This window comes from Heptranchias perlo, chromosome 25, assembly GCF_035084215.1.
Source record: "Heptranchias perlo isolate sHepPer1 chromosome 25, sHepPer1.hap1, whole genome shotgun sequence".
In the NCBI taxonomy this organism is placed as follows: domain Eukaryota; kingdom Metazoa; phylum Chordata; class Chondrichthyes; order Hexanchiformes; family Hexanchidae; genus Heptranchias; species Heptranchias perlo.
The window spans coordinates 2,691,680-2,708,289 of record NC_090349.1 but is presented as its reverse complement, the minus strand read 5'-3'; the positions used below and the strand labels follow the sequence as shown (position 1 = coordinate 2,708,289).

Below are 16,610 nucleotides of genomic sequence, written 5' to 3'. Positions count from 1 at the left end.
TCTCCCCGTTTACTAATCATGGTCTGTTTGGTGTTTTTATTCTTCAGGGTCCTGTGAAGGCTTCAATCCAAGAAGGCGTCCTGCCAGATTTCCCGCTGTATCATAACAAGCTGCAGTTTCCTCTCTCCGGAGTGGCCAGTCGCAGCCTCTCACTCAGTATCCTCTCACTAGATTGTATATGGGGCAGTAGCCTCTGCTTTAACAGCACTGGGTTGATGCCATTTATTCTCCTTATTACAGTTTGTGTTGAAAGTTGGTGTTTCCCTCTATACTTTCCAGAAAGGGTATTTTGAGTTACTGCGAATAATAATTACTGGTGTATGTTATTAGCAGAGGAAATTTTTCACGTATGTGGTTTTTTTAATGCTTTAAAAAAATATATTTAAACCCTAGTCAGAGTGACTGGAAATGTGTGTATTTTAGTGTCGGGTGATGACTCACTGGTGTATCGCCCCGCGCTGAGCCTCGGGTGATGACTCACTGGTGTATCGCCCCGCGCTGAGCCTCGGGTGATGACTCACTGGTGTATCGCCCCGCGCTGAGCCTCGGGTGATGACTCACTGGTGTATCGCCCCGCGCTGAGCCTCGGGTGATAACTCACTGGTGTATCGCCCCGCGCTGAGCCTCGGGTGATAACTCACTGGTGTATCGCCCCGCGCTGAGCGTCGGGTGATAACTCACTGGTGTATCGCCCCGCGCTGAGCGTCGGGTGACAGCTCACTGGTGTATCGCCCCGCGCTGAGCGTCGGGTGACAGCTCACTGGTGTATCGCCCCGCGCTGAGCCTCGGGTGACAGCTCACTGGTGTATCGCCCAGCGCTGAGCCTCGGGTGACAGCTCACTGGTGTATCGCCCAGCGCTGAGCCTCGGGTGACAGCTCACTGGTGTATCGCCCCGCGCTGAGCCTCGGGTGACAGCTCACTGGTGTATCGCCCCGCGCTGAGCGTCGGGTGACGACTCACTGGTGTATCGCCCCGCGCTGAGCGTCGGGTGACGACTCACTGGTGTATCGCCCCGCGCTGAGCGTCGGGTGACGACTCACTGGTGTATCGCCCCGCGCTGAGCGTCGGGTGACGACTCACTGGTGTATCGCCCCGCGCTGAGCGTCGGGTGACGACTCACTGGTGTATCGCCCCGCGCTGAGCGTCGGGTGACAACTCACTGGTGTATCTCCCCGCGCTGAGCGTCGGGTGACAACTCACTGGTGTATCGCCCCGCGCTGATCCTCGGGTGATAACTCAATACTGTAATGTCAGTGGACCCATCCTGGACTGTAATAATTAAAACATACTCAAGTTTTCAGTGATCTTAATTAATTTCAGATCCCAGTATGGCTGATTACCATTACCCAGTGTGTAACCAAGCTACACAGATCACAGAGACCTAACTTTGATCCGTAGTCTATACTCAGTTCAATGATTTGAGCTGCGGTAACTGTAAAGATGCTAATTGGTATCAACAGTGTCAAATTATTGAGTGGAAGAAACCTGCCAGGATTCCTGCTCATTGCTGTATTGTGACCCCCTGCTTGAAAGCCCTAAGGAGGTACGGTGGTGTAGTGGTTTCGGTACTGGGCTAGAAACCCAGAAGTCTTGAGTTCAAATCCCAAGATGGCAATTTATGAAATCTGGTACCAGAAAAAGTAACCAGACACTCCTACTGGGTCTAGGCTACACATGACTCTAATCCCACACTCTGGTAGTTGATTCTTGGGGCCCTCTGAATTGGCTTCTCCATAACCTTCTATGGAGAACAATCCCTAGTCCTCAACCAGTTTCTCTATTCTCTCCACATAACTGAAGTCTCTCATCCCTGGGACCATTCTAATAAATCTCCTCTGCACCCTCTCTAAGGCCTTGACATCCTTCCTAAAGTGTGGTGCCCAGAATTGGACACAACACTCCAGCTGAGGCCTAACCGGTGTTTTGTAAAGATTTAGTATAACTTCCTTGCTTTTGTGCTCTATGCCTCTATTTATAAAGCCGAGGATCCCGTATGCTTTTTAACAGCTTTATCAACTTGTCCTGCCACCTTTGATTTGTGTATGTGTACCCCCAGGTCTGTTCCTGTACCCCCAGGTCTGTTCCTGCACCCCCTTTAAAATTTATCCAGGATCACCTCAGGTTCTCACATTAAGTGGTCACTTGGGAGTGTGACTGGTCTCTGGAACCAAACTCCAATAAGGAGGCTGAGCTCCCGGGACAGGAGGTGTGAAAACAGATGAAATTGGCTCCCAAAAAAGTTATTTGATTCCCCGACCCTGTTTGATGGATCTGCTAACATTGTTTTTACATTTAACTGTCCATCGGCCTGGCCTGACCCCTCCTAACGCAACTGAAGCATGCAGTTACTCTAGTGAACAATAGTTTCCTACATACTGAACAGAAAAATTAAGTTTCTTGAAAATGGAAATCCTGCTTTTGGAGAACTAGGAGTCTGCATTCCAGTTATGTAACTAAAGCATTGTGCCCACGTACAGACAGTGCTCTTCATTGTGTGAAGCACTTTGAGCTGTTTCAATCTGATAAAGTGCTGTATAATGTAAATGTTGGGTATAGCTCTTTAATAGTCACAGCATAAACTAGCAGAGGGGAGGCTGTGACAGAGGCCTTTTATTTTTTTCAAGTAAACTTGTTTGCAATCCTTAACTTGAGTGACCAGATCCATTTGAATACTATCTCTTCAATTTTGCGATGCACCTCACCGCACCAAGGGTAAGTTGGTACTGCTGGATGTGAGGCAGCAATCGTTAAAGGACCTAAATAATCCTGCTGCCTGGACCTTTCACCCCCCCCCCCCCCCCCCCCCCCAGCAGGTTTGGCATGTCCTCTGTCGGGTGAGTGGGTGAGTCTAAGCTATGACCTGTGGGCCACATGTTGCCTGTAATCCGGCCCATGAAGAAAAGGCAACTCCATTCTAATTGTGGTTTATTACATAAAATTATATAGCACTCAAACAGGCCATTCGGTCCAACAGGTCTATGCTGTTGGTGCTCCACTCGAGTCTCCTCCCATCTTACTTCATCCCACCCTATCAACATATCCTTCTATTCCTTCCTCCCTCATGGAATCTTACAGCGCAGGAGGCCACCATTTGGCCTGTCATGTCTGTGCCGGCTCTTTGAAAGAGCTGTCCAATTATTTCTTGCATCCCAGCTTTTTAACCCCATAACCCTGTAAATTAGTCCTCTTCAAGAACAGGTCCAATTGCCTTTTCAAAGTTCCTATGGAATCTGCTTCCACCACCCTTTCAGGAAGTGCATTCCAGATCTTATCAATCCTCTGTTTAAAAAAAAAATAAATTTCTCCTTATTTTCCCTCTAGTTCTTTTGCCAATTATTTTAAATCTATGACCTCTGGTTACCGACTCACTTGGCAGTGGAAACAGAGCAAGCAGGGAGAAACTATCAAAACCCCTCATTATTTTGAATATCTCTATTAGGTCTCTCGTTAATCGTCTCTGCTCTAAGGAGAACAATCCCAGCTTCTCCAATCTCTCCACATAACTGAAGTCCCTCATCCCTGGTATCATCCTGGTAAACCTCCTGTGTACCCTCTCCAAGGCCATGACATTCTTCCTAAATTGTAGTTTCCAGAATTGTACACAATTCTCCAGCTGAGGCCTAACTGCTGATTTGTAAAGGTTTAGCATGACTTCCTTGTTTTTGTATTCAGTGCCCCTCTTTACAAAGCCAAGTATCCCATACGCTTACTTAACCACCTATCAACTTCCCTGCCACCTTCAAAGATTTGTGAATATGCAACCCCAGGTCCCTCTGTTCTTGCACCCCCCTCAAAATAGTACTTTTAGATTATATTGCCTCTACATGTTGTTCCTCCCAAATTGCATCACTTCATAGAATCATAGAAAGTTGCGGCACAGAAGGAGGCCATTCGGCCCATTGTGTCCGTGCCGACCAAAAAAAGAGCTATCCAGCTTAATCCCACTCTCCAGCACTTGGTCTGTAGCCCTATAGGTTCCGGCACTTCAAGTGCACATCCAAGTACTTTTTAAATGAGTTGAGGGTTTCCGCCTCTACCACCCTTTCAGGCAGTGAGTTCCAGACCCCCACCACCCTCTGGGTGAAAAAAATTCTCCTCAGCTCCCCTCTAATCCTACCAATTACTTCAAATCTATGCCCCCTGGTCACTGACCCCTCTGCTAAGGGAAATAGGTCCACCTTATTCACTCTGTCTAGGCCCCTCATAATTTTATACACCTCGATTAAATTTCCCCTTGTTCCAAAGGAAACAACCCCAGCTGACCCAATCTTTTCTTATAGCTAAAATTCTCCAGCCCTGGCAGCATCCTCGTAAATCCCCTCTGTACCCTCTCTCTCGTGCAATCACATCTTTGCTGTAAAGTGGTGACCAGAAATGTACACAGTACTCAAGTTGTGGCCCAACTAGTGTTTTATACAGTTCTAGCATAACCTCCCTGCTCTTATATTCTATGCCTCGGCTAATAAAGGAAAGTATCCTGTATGCCACCATAACCACCTTATCCACCTGTCCTGCTACCTTCAGGGATCTGTGGACATGCACTCCAAGGTCCCTCACTTTCTCTATAACTCTCAGTATCCTCCCATTTATTGTGTATTCCCTTGCCTTGTTTGCCCTCCCCAAATGATTACCTCGCACTTCTCCGGATTGAATTCCATTTGCCACTTTCCTGCCCACCTGACCAGTCCATTGATAGCTTCCTGCAGTCTACAGCTTTCCTCCTCACTATCAACCACACGGCCTATTTTTTGTTTCATCTGTAAACCTCTTGATCATGCCCCTTACGTTCAGGTTGAAATCATTAATATATACCACAAAATGCAAGGCACCTAGTACTGAACCCCACTGGAAACTGCCTTCCAGTCACAAAAACACCCGTCGACCATTATCCTTTGCTTTCTCCTACTGAGCCACTTTTGGATCTAGCTTGCCACTTTCCCTTGGATCCCATGGGTTTTTACTTTTTTGACCAGTCTGCCATGTGGGACCTTGTCAAAAGCCTTCCTAAAATCCATGTAGACCACATCAAACGCATTACCCTCAACGACCATCCTTGTTACCTCCTCAAAAAATTCAATCAAGTTAGTTAGACACGACCTCCCATTAACAAATCCATGCTGACTGTCCTTGATTACTCCGTGCCTTTCAAATTACGATTTATCCTGTACCTCAGAATTGATTCCAATAATTTGCCCCACCACTGAGGTTAGACTGACTAGCCTATAATTACTGTGTCTATCCCTTTCTCCCTTTTTAAACAACAGTACAACATTAGCAGTCCTCCAGTCCTCTGGCACCACGCTGGTAGCCAGGGAGCATTGGAGAATGATGGTCAGACCCTCCGTTACTTTCTCCCTTGCTTCTCTTAACAGCCTAGGATACATTTCATCCGGGCCTGGCGATTTATCTATTTTCAAAGATGCCAAACCCCTTAATACTTCCTCTCTCACTATGTTTATCCCATCCAATATTTCACACTCCTCCTGCAAGGAAATAAGAGGGACAGAGAGAGAGTATGAGAATGGACTGGCGGCCAATATAAAAGGGAATCCAAAAGCCTTCTACGGGCATGTAAACAATAAACTGGTAGTAAGAGAAGGGGTGGGGCCATAAAGAAGACCTACTCATGGAGGCAGAGGGGATGGCCGAGGTACTAAATGAGTATTTTGCATCTGTCTTTAACAAGGAAGAAGATGCTGCCAGAGTCTCAGTAAAGGAAGATATAGTTGAGATACTGGATGGACTAAAAATTGATAGAGGAGGTACTTGAAAGTCTAGCTGTACTTAAAGTAGATAAGTCACCCGGTCTGGATCGGATGTATCCTAGGTTGCTGAGGGAAGTAAGGGTGGAAATTGCGGAGGTGCTGGCCATAATCTTCCAAACATCCGTAGATACGGGGGTGGTGCCAGAGGACTGGAGAATTGCAAATGTTGCACCCTTGTTCAAAAAAGGGTGTAAGGATAAACCCAGCAACTATAGGCCAGTCAGTTTAACCTCAGTGGTGGAGAAACTTTTAGAAATGATAATCCGGGACAGAATTAGCAGTCACTTAGACGAGGGTGGATTGATTAGGGAAAGCCAGTACGGATTTGTTAAAGGCAAATCGTCTTTAACTAACCTGATAGTTTTTTGATGAGGTAACAGAGGGTAGATGAGGGCGATGCAGGTGATGTGGTGTATGTGGATTTTCAAAAGGCGTTTGATAAAGTGCCGCACAGTAGGCTGATCATCAAATTTGCGGCCCATGGAATAAAGGGGGCAATCGCAACATGGATACAGAATTGGCTATGGGACAGGAAACAGAGTAGTGGTGAATGAGTGTTTTTCGGACTGGAGGGATGTGTACAATGGTGTTCCCCAGGGGCCAGTGCTGGGATCACTGCTTTTCTCGATATATGTTAATGATTTGGACTTGGGTGTACAGGGCACAATTTCTAAATTTGCAGATGACACAAAGCTTGGAAGGGTAGTAAACAGTGAGGAGGATAATGATAGACTGCCAAGAGGATATAGACAGGCTGGTGGCACGGGTGGACACATGGCTGATGACATTGAACGCAGAAAAATGTGAAGTCATACATTTTGGTAGGAAGAACAAGGAGAGGCAATATAAACTAGAGGGTACAACTCTAAAAGGGGTACAGGAACAGAGAGATCTGGGGGAATATGTGCACAAATCATTGAAGGTTGCAGAGTAGATTGAGAAAGCGATTTTTAAAAAAGCATACGGGATCCTGGGCTTTATGAAGAGGCATAGAGTACAAAAGTATGGAAGTCATGATGAACCTTTATAAAATACTGGTTCGGCCACAACTGGAGTATTGTGTCCAATTCTGGGCACCGTACTTTAGGAAAGGTGTGAAAGCCTTAGAGAGGGTGCAGAAAAGATTTACTGGAATGGTTCCAGGGATGAGGGACTTCAGTTACGTGGATAGACTGGAGAAGCTGGGATTGTTCTCCTTGGAACAGAGAAAGTTGCGAGGAGATTTGATAGAAGTATTCAAAATCATGAAAGGTCTAGACAGTAGATAGAGAGAAACTGTTCCCATTGGCGGAAGGGTCAAGAACCAGAGAACGGAGATTTGAGGTGATTGGCAAAAGAACCAAAGGTGACATGAGGAAAAACCTTTTTACACAGTGAGTGGTTATGATCTGGAATGCACAGCCCAAGGAGGTGGTGGAGGCAGATTCAATCATGGCCTTGAAAAGGGAACTGGATAAATACTTGAAAGGAAAAAATTTGCAGGGCTAAGGGGATAGGGCGGGTGAGTGGGACTAGCTGGATTGCTCTTTTATTGAGTTGGCGCGGACTCGATGTGCTCAATGGCCTCCTTCCGTGCTGTAGCTTTTCTATGATTCTATGTGTCTGCCCGATTTACCAGTCTGTCTGTCCTCCTGATGCCTGCTACTATCCTCCTCACTATTTACTACATTGCCAAGTTTTGTATCGTCCACAAACTTCAAAATTGTACTCCCTATACCCAAGTTCAGGTCATTCACATAAAACAAGAAAAGCAATGGTCCTAATACTGATCCTTGGAGAACCCCACTGCATACTTCTCTCTGGTCAGAAAAACATCCGTTCACCACTCCTATCCCGTAGCCAGTTATGTACCCAGGTTACCATCATCCCTTTAGTCCCACGTGCTTCTGTTTTCCAAATAAGTCTGTTACGTTGTACTTTATCAAATGTCTTTTGAAAGTCCATATAAACAACATCTACTGCACTACCTTCATCAACCCTCTGTTGCTTCATCAAAGAACTCAATTGGGTTAGTCAGACACGATTAACGAATCCGTGCTGGCTGTCCCTTATTAACACATGCTTCTCCTAGTGAGAATTAATTTTGTCCTTGACAATGGTACCTTGAAGTTTTCCCACCACCGACATTAGACTGATTGGCCTGTAGTTACCAGGTTTATCCCCCTCCTTTTTTGAATAGGAGTATAACATTTGCAATCTTCCAGCCCTCTGGCACCACTCAAGTAGCATTGAAAGATTGTGGTCAGAACTTCTATCTTCACCCTAGCTTCCCATAACAATCGAGGATGCATCCCATCCAGACCGGGTGACTTGTTAACTTTGAGTGAAGCCAACCTATTTAGCATCTTTTTTTTAATCCTATCCAATATCTCTACTCCCTCCTCCTCTACTGCGAGATTAACCATCCTCTTCTTTTGTGAAGACAGATGCAAAGTATTCATTTAGTACCTCGGTCATGCCCTCTGCCTCCAAAAGATTTCCTTTTTTGTCCCTAATGGGCCCCACCATTCCTTTAACTTTTTATGTTTATAAAAATATTTTGGGTTCCCTTTGTTACCTGCTAACCTTTTCTCAAATTCTCTCTTTGTCCGTCTTATATCCTTTTTCAATTTCCCCCTGCACTCTGTATTCTGCCTGGTTTTCTACTGTATTCCGAACCTGACATTTGTCATAAACCTCTTTTTTCTGTTTTATTTTAACCTCTATTTCCTTTATCATCCGGGGAGTTCTAGCTTTGGATGCCTTATTTTTCCTCCGTATGGGAATATGCTTGGTTTGTGCCCCAACTTTCTCCATCTTGAAGGCCTGCCATTATTCATTTACTGTTTTCTTTGCCAATTTTTGTTTTCAGACCACCTGTAAGAGATCCTTTTTCAGATCACTGAAATTGGCTCTTCCATTTGAATATTTTCGCCGTTGATTTTTGTTTGTCCCTTTCCATAACTACGTTAAACCTAATTATGTTATGATCGCTATTACACAGATGTTCTCCCACTGAAACAAACTCCATTTGCCCAACTTCATTCCCCAGAACTAGATCCAGCACTGCTTCCTTCCTCGTTGGACTAGAAACATACTGATTAAGAAAGTTCTCTTGTACACATTTTAGGAATTCATAGGAAAATAGGTACTGGAGTAGGCCATTTAGCCCCTTGAGCCTGTTCTACCATTCAATGAGATCATGGCTGATCTGTGACCTAACTCCATATACCTGCCTTAGCCCCATATCCCTTAAACCTTTGGTTAACAAAAATCTAACAGTCTCAGATTTGAAATTAATAATTGAGCTAGCATCAACTGCTATTTGCAGAAGAGAATTCCAAACTTCTACCACTCTTTGTGTATAAAAGTGTTTCCTAACTTCACTCCTGGAAGTCCGGGTTCTAATTTTTAGGTTATGTCCCCTAGTCCTAGACTCCCCAACCAGCGGAAATAGTTCCCCTCTATCTACCCCATCAATTCCCCTTAGTATTTTGAAAACTTCGATCAAATCGCCCCTTAATTGTCTAAATTCCATGGAATACAACCCTAGTTTGTGTAATCTCTCCTCGTAATTTAACCCTTGGAGCATCATTCTAGTAAATCTAGGCTGCACTCTCTGCAAGGCCACTATATCATTTCTAACGTGTGGTGCCCAGAACGGAATACAGTACTCCAGATGTGGTCTAACCAGGGCTTTGTATAGCTGTAGCATAACTTCTACCCCCTTGTATTCTAGTCCTCTAGACATAAAGGCCAGCATTCCATTAGCCTTTTTGACTATTTTCTGTACCTGTCTGACATTTTAATGATCTATGTACATGAACCCCTAAGTCTCTTTGGACCTCCACTGTTTCGAGCTTTTCACCATTTATAAAGTACTCTGATTTAGCCTTTTTAGGTCCAAAGTGGATGATCTCACATTTACCTACATTGAAATCCATTTGCCACAGTTTTGCCCATTCACTTAATCTATTAATAATTCTTCACCCTCTCTCCTTTTACACTATTTTTTCCCATCTATATTAGGATAAATAAAGTGCCCTACTATTACTGCTCTAATTATTTTCACATTTCGCTGAAATTTGCCTCCAGATTTGCTCCTCTATCTGCATCTCCCTATTTGGGGGTCTATAGTAAACACTCATCGGTGTAATAGCTCCATTTCTGTTACTTAATTCTAACCAAATAGATTCAGTCTTTGAACCCTCTAGTATATTGTCCCACTGTAGAACTGTAATATTATTCTTGATCAATACTGCCACCCCCTCCTTTCTTTCCTTCTCTCTCCCTCCTGAATACATTGTAGCCAGGAATGTTTAGTTCCCATTCCTGCCCATGTTTAAGCCAGGTCTCCGTTATAGCCACTGAATCATAACCCCATGTGGCAACTTGCGCCTGCAGCTCGTCAACCTTATTTATAACATTCCTCACATTAAAACACATTCATTCCAACACCACGCAAGTCTGCTATGCTTTTTTCCTCCTGCTCTTTCTACACTAGTCTTTTTCTGTTGCTATTTGTCTCTGATGGTTTTCTGTGCACCTTATCTTTCCTCTCTGCTGCTACGTCTTGGTTCCCCTCTCCCTGTCAAATTAGTTTAAACCCTCCCCCACAGCACGAGTTAACCTCCCCGCAAGGACATTTGTCCCTGCTCTGTTCAGGTGCAACCCCTCTGGCTTGTACAAGTCCCTCCTGCCCCAGAAATGGTCCCAATACCCCAGGAATCTGAAACCCTCCCTCCTGCACCACTTCTCCAGCCACCCATTAACCTGCACTACCTTTCTGTTTCTGTACTCACTAGCACATGGCACTGGGAGTAATCCAGAGATTACCACCTTTTGAGGTCCTATTCTTTAATCTTTTTCCTAGCTCCTAAAAATTCTGTCTGAAAGACCTCAACCCTTTTCCTACCTATGTCATTGGTTCCAACATGGGCCACGACTTCTGGCTGTTCCCCTTCCCCTTGCAGAATGTCCATCACCCATTCAGTGATATCCTTAACCCTGGCACCAGGGAGGCAACACACCATTTGGGACTCTCATCTGCAGCTGCAGAAATGCCTGTCTGTCCCCCTGACTATCAAATCCCCGATAACAACTTTCACCAACACTTGTGCCCCCCTGTACAGCCAAGTCTCCCACGGTGTCATGGATTTGCTCCTGACTGTTCTCTCCCAAGGTGTCATCACCCACTCCCTGTAGCTGTGGGGTAATCACCTCCTGAAACGTGCTGTCCACGAATCTCTCCGCTTCCCTGTATGCACTGCCGGACTCATGTACTTATCTAGCTTCCCCTTAAATGCACCTATGCTAATCGCCTCAATCACTCCATTATGGTAGCGAATTCCACTTTCTCACCACTGAGTAAAGAAGTTTCTCCTGAACTCCTCATTGGATTCATTAGTGACTATCTTGTATTTATGGCCCCTAGTTTTAGATTCCTCACAAGTAGAAGCATCTTCTCTATGTCTAGCCTATCAAATCCCTTCATAATTTTAAAAACCTCTATCAGGTCATCTCTGTCTTTTTTCCAGAGAAAAGAGCCCCAATTTGTTCATTCTTTCCTGATAGTTGTACCCTCTCAGTCCTGGTAAAATTTTTTTTGTACTTTCTCCAGTGCTTCTATATCCTTTTTGTAATATGGAGACCAGAACGGTGCACAGAAGTGTGGTCTAACCAAGGTTCTATATAAGTTTAATAAAACTCTCTGCTTTTGAATTCTTTTCCACTAGAAATTAGCCCTAGTGATTTGTTTGCACATTTTATGGCCTTTTTAACCTGCATTGTTGCTTTTAATGTTGTGAATCTGTACCCCTAGATCCTTTTGCACCTGTACCCCATTATTATTTTTCAAGTAGGTGGCCTCCTTATTCCTCCAACCAAAATACACCATCTCGTACTTATCTACATTGAAACTCAATTGCCATTTACACACCCATTCTGGAAGTTTATTAATGTCGTCTTGTATTTTGTCGCCGTCTTCGTCAGTATTAACTATACCCCCAATTTGGTGTCATCTGCAAATTTTAATATTATACTTCCGATTCCCGAGTCCAAATCATTTATGTAAATTGTGAACAGCAGTGATCCCAGCACGATCCCTGTGGAACACCATTTCCCACCTTTTGCCAGTCTGAGTAACTACCTTTAATCCCTATTCGTTATTATTTAGTGCTGTTGCCTCCTTTTCTCTTCCACCGCTGGGTGTAAAGCAGATCGTGTTATGGGTTGTTTCTATAACAAAGGCGTTTTTACGCGAACAGGTCATTAGCCTGACCCAAAACTCCCTACATGGAGAATCGACTCAATGCGATTTGGGGGTGGGGGTCACCCCTCCCATCGGACATGAGTACCCCGCTGGATGTCAACCCAGTATTCAGAGGCTGGCGCTCCACTCTCCTGCTCGCCAGGGCTGTCTGGAGTGGGGCTCGAACCCATAACCTTCCAACTCAGGCAGGAATGCTACTGCTGAGCCAAACCTCACTCCCGCTGATGCCTCATTGGTGGGTAAATCCCAAATTAGAACAGCAAGGTCTGTTAGTGTCTACAGCTGGAGATATGTGCAAATTAATGGGAACATGCAAACTTTATCTCTGCGTCCCCACCCCCAAAAGCTTCCTGTTGCACACCTCGGTGCTCCACAAAAACACGGCCCAAATGCTCCTGTCCTATGTTACTTTGTGGTTTGACATTAGTTGTGCACTATTTACTCTTCTCTCCCTCTGCCCCTTTTTTACTTCAGCATGAATGACTAAGCTGAATATATTCAGCAGACTCTAAAGCTATCATATTATGCCACATAACGCAGTATTTTGTTCCATCTTATTGTATATTTTCCCTCCTCCACTCTGAATAATGCTCAGCCCCTCTTCATTATCCTACTGCATCAGTGACATTTTTTCTGTTTCCCACACCAGCTGTCCTATGTAAATCAGCTGATGGCACTGTTTGTCTTTAGTTGCACTCATTTCATTGATAGTAATGGATATTTGGGAGTGAGGGGTGCTAATGCAATCATAGACCACAAGAATGAAGCTTCATCGGTTTTGCTGCATTTACCTTTTTGGGAGGGGTGGGGAACACATGCTTTATTGAACTGTTGTTCAGGAGATTAAATGGGCTGGGTGGAGCCCATGAGAATGCTTCACACAGTCTGCAAAAGGCTGGGCTCCTGTGTTACTTCCCTGCAGCTCTCTATAGTGCTCTCAACTCCTGTTACAGAATTGCTCGCTAGGGCAGCTCTTCAGCGCCTCGGACAGTGCCTATTTTGTCGTCGTGGATAGGTACCTGAAATACTTCCTTCCAACAGAGGGGAACGTGCCACCCTCACCGTTCTTGAATGCGTGTGGTGCTGTCTCGCCACCAACACCGAGGTATGTCTGCTCGAGCCCCTCTGACTTCCTGTAATTGTACTGGGTATTTCTGGGGCAGGTGTGCTGAGATTGCTGGTCTATTGATTTGTTGCCTCAGTAACTCAAGGCCATGCTTTGTCACAGGGTCACTTGTGCACTGCGCAAAGTGTTTATATTGATGCCGGCATCCCTGTTATCAAACTGATAGTTACAAAAATAATACTAACCACTTTTTTCTTTATTCAGTTTCCGTCTGTCACTTGGTGTGTCGGTTCCCCTCGGTATATTGGGAGGGTGATACTTACATAGTACCACTGAGTGCTGATGTTATTGAGGAGGCTTTGGTTGGAGCAGTTGCTGAGAAGTTAGCTGGATTAACATCAGTAGAAATGCAGTCTTTCAGCCAGGGTGCTGGGAGAAGGAGTTACTGAGTGACAGTGTGAGGGAGCTGGATTAACATCAGTAGAGATGGTCATTAACGTCGGTGGGGTGGAGGGGTTAGTCTTGTATTGCAGCGCAGTGATTTTCCATTTCCCGCACCAGCCATCCTGTGACCCGCCTGCACCAGGGTCCCAACTGAAATATTAACCTGTCTTTATTTTCCATATGCTGTGTGTTTGTAGAATTTTTTGTTTTTATTCCTTTAATACAGAAAATGTCTGTATATAACTCACTTTCCAATTCTACTTGTATTTTGACTCCCAACAGAGCTCAGAGTGTGCCATTCACTTCCTATGGTGGGCCCCACACTAGCCTACTGAAGCGCCATATATCCCATCAGCCCTCAGTGAATACAGACCCCGCTGCACAGGAAATCTGGAGATCAGAAACATTGCTTCAGGTAAATGTGAATTTAGAGTTTGTGGCTGTTGCTGGAATAGTTTGTTTCTCTATTTGTATTTCTGTCCCGATCAGACTGCCAGGACAGGGAAGAGTTTTCATTTTATTTACAACCAGAGTCTGCATCAAGCATTTGCAAATCAACTATAGGGTTTGGTATTATTGGACCCTGAGCTGAGCTTCTGACCCCAGATTCCCTCTATCACAAAGTCTGTCTACTTCCACCATCATAGCACCTCTCTGCCTATGAAGCACTCATCCATGCTGTTGTCACTTCATGGCTCAACTATTCCAGTGCTCTCCTGGCCAGCCTCCTTTCCTCCACCCTCCATACACTTAAGCTCATCAAAAATTCTGTTGCCCATATCCTATCTCACCATGTCCCATTCACTCATCACCCCCTCTACATTGGCTCCCAGTTCAGCAATGCCTCAAATTTAAAATTCTCATCTTTGTGTTTAAATCCCTTCATGGCCTTGCCCCTTCCTATCTCTGTAATCTTCTCCAGCCCTAAAACCTCTCTTCTTTCCCCCTCCCCCCACCCCACTCCCCAAACTCTCTGTTCCTCTGACTTTGGCCTCTTGTACACCACCCTCCCCATGCTCCACCATTAGCGGCTGTGCCTACAACTGTCTAAGCTCCACACTGGCACTCCCTGAACCTCTCCAATTCCCTCTCCTCCTTTTAAGACCATCCTTAAAACCCACCTCTTTGGCCAAGCTTTTGGTCACCTCCTCCTAATATCTCCTTTGTCTCGGTATTCATTTTAGTCTGATCATCCCTCTGTGAAGTGCCATGGGACGTTTTTCTAAGTTAAAGGTGCTATATAAATGTATGGTGTTGATTAGTTAAGAGTAAACTTCTCTGTCTTCTGCCCCAATCGTTGAAGACCGCCCCTTCTGTGCCAGAGTGACATTGTTTGCTTTCCCATCACCTATTCTGAAGCCGCTCCTGAGATTAACAAATTAGTGCAGCATTAGGAGCTGTCCTGTGCTGTGCAATCATTAGGTGCCCACTGGCAGCTGGATTGAGACCGGCCAAAGCCATTACACAGCGACCTCTTCCAGCCAGCCCGTAGAGGAGCCTTTCATCCTGGCGGCCTGGGCTGGATTTGAACCCAGGTCCCAGTGTTGGTGGAAAAAGCCTTCTTTGTCTGATTGTCCAGACCACATGTCCTTGGTCATCTCTGACCTGGACAGGTGAGCTTGTAGTCGTGGTGCTGACTGGAGTAGTTTTTTGGCTGGGCTGTATTTCACGTGGGATTCTTACCCTATACTGTATCATTACTGTGTATTGTGATGAATTTCAGCAATGTGAAAGTGAGTGGTCAAAAGAATTACTTTTGGCCTGAGCTCCCCTGATTCTTAGTGGATAAATACATGATGTGATGCTGAGCCATATAGAGCAGGGAAATCCTTGTTCCTATCCCACAGCTCTAGGAAAGGTATATGTGCATTTAAATGGGTGTGAACAGGTTCAGACTCAGCAAGATATGGGTGGAACTGTACCCCAACGAGAGTCACCACCTTCAGGAGAGTAATGGGCAGAAGTTATTGGCCATTTGTATGAGATGGAGTTGGTCACATCCTGTGCCATGCACCATTACAGAGCCTTGTTTAGTAGAACATTCTCAAATATGCTAGAAAAGTAGGGCCAGAGGCTTTTATTCAAATTGGTGAAAAGTCAATTTAAAACCGATATATTAGGAAGAGTGAGAAATGTTTAGAATAACCTGCCAGATGGGTTAGTCGAGGCAAAAATATGGAGGTCTTTTAAAATGCACTTGGATGGGAGAGTTAGGATACTGGAGGGATGGGCTTGGATGGGAGAGTTAGGATACTGGAGGGATGGGCTTGGATGGGAGAGTTAGGATACTGGAGGGATGGGCTTGGATGGGAGAGTTAGGATACTGGAGGGATGGGCTTGGATGGGAGAGTTAGGATACTGGAGGGATGGGCTTCAATGGGAAAATTGGTACAGGAGGGGTGGTCTGAATGACCTTTTCTTGTCTTTGACTTTCTGTATGATCATTGGCAGATTTTTGTTGAAATGTGGCTTCACCATTATTCACTGGAATTGTATCAAAAAATGCAGTCTCCCCATGTCAAGGTATGTGTGCTTAATTATTTAGTTCTCGCTCTTTGCTTTTTGATGGGTATTGATTTGGCTAACTGCTTTGCCACTTGTCTCTGACGCACTCTGCAGGCTCCAGTGGGCTACAGTTGTGGAGTTAAAACCAGTTTACTGATCTGGATTTAACCTGCAAGCACCTGATTTTTATTCTGCTTCTCTGCTGATCTTTTGAAACAAATTTGTGTTTCGGGCTCTAAAGGGGTGTCCCATTTATTTTATAATGACTGAACATTGGGAGAATGGGAGAGGAGAAGAGGTTTCATGTTTGGTTTAATGTAGAATTTCAATTTACCAGTATGAGGCCACATGTGGAAAGATTCAGCCAAGCAGTTGCAGCACCATTTTGTGTCACTAAATGTCACGGGCACCCTTATGTACAGGGCAAACCTGATGTCGATTTCACCCAATCCAAAGAGATAGTTTTAACCGTAGAGATGGTACAATAACTCTGCAGGTCTTGTGCTCCAGGGTGTAATGTCAGAATGGCAGGATGTTGGAGTCCTGGCTGTGATTCCCTCAATCTGTGCTGTGTAACTG

The 16,610-nt window shown here is 45.0% G+C and overlaps 1 protein-coding gene across 2 annotated transcripts in view; it reads left to right on the top strand.

The window, feature by feature from the left end:
* The window catches only part of smpd4 (sphingomyelin phosphodiesterase 4), a 65,503-nt gene that overhangs the window by 8,902 nt on the left and 39,991 nt on the right, over nt 1-16,610 (top strand). For both annotated transcript variants that reach the window (XM_068005445.1, XM_068005444.1), the window contains exons 5-9: nt 48-156; nt 2,661-2,713; nt 12,970-13,121; nt 13,809-13,941; nt 15,978-16,049. In XM_068005445.1, the coding sequence (XP_067861546.1) occupies nt 48-156; nt 2,661-2,713; nt 12,970-13,121; nt 13,809-13,941; nt 15,978-16,049 (519 nt within the window). The remainder of the gene's footprint in view (nt 1-47; nt 157-2,660; nt 2,714-12,969; nt 13,122-13,808; nt 13,942-15,977; nt 16,050-16,610) is intronic.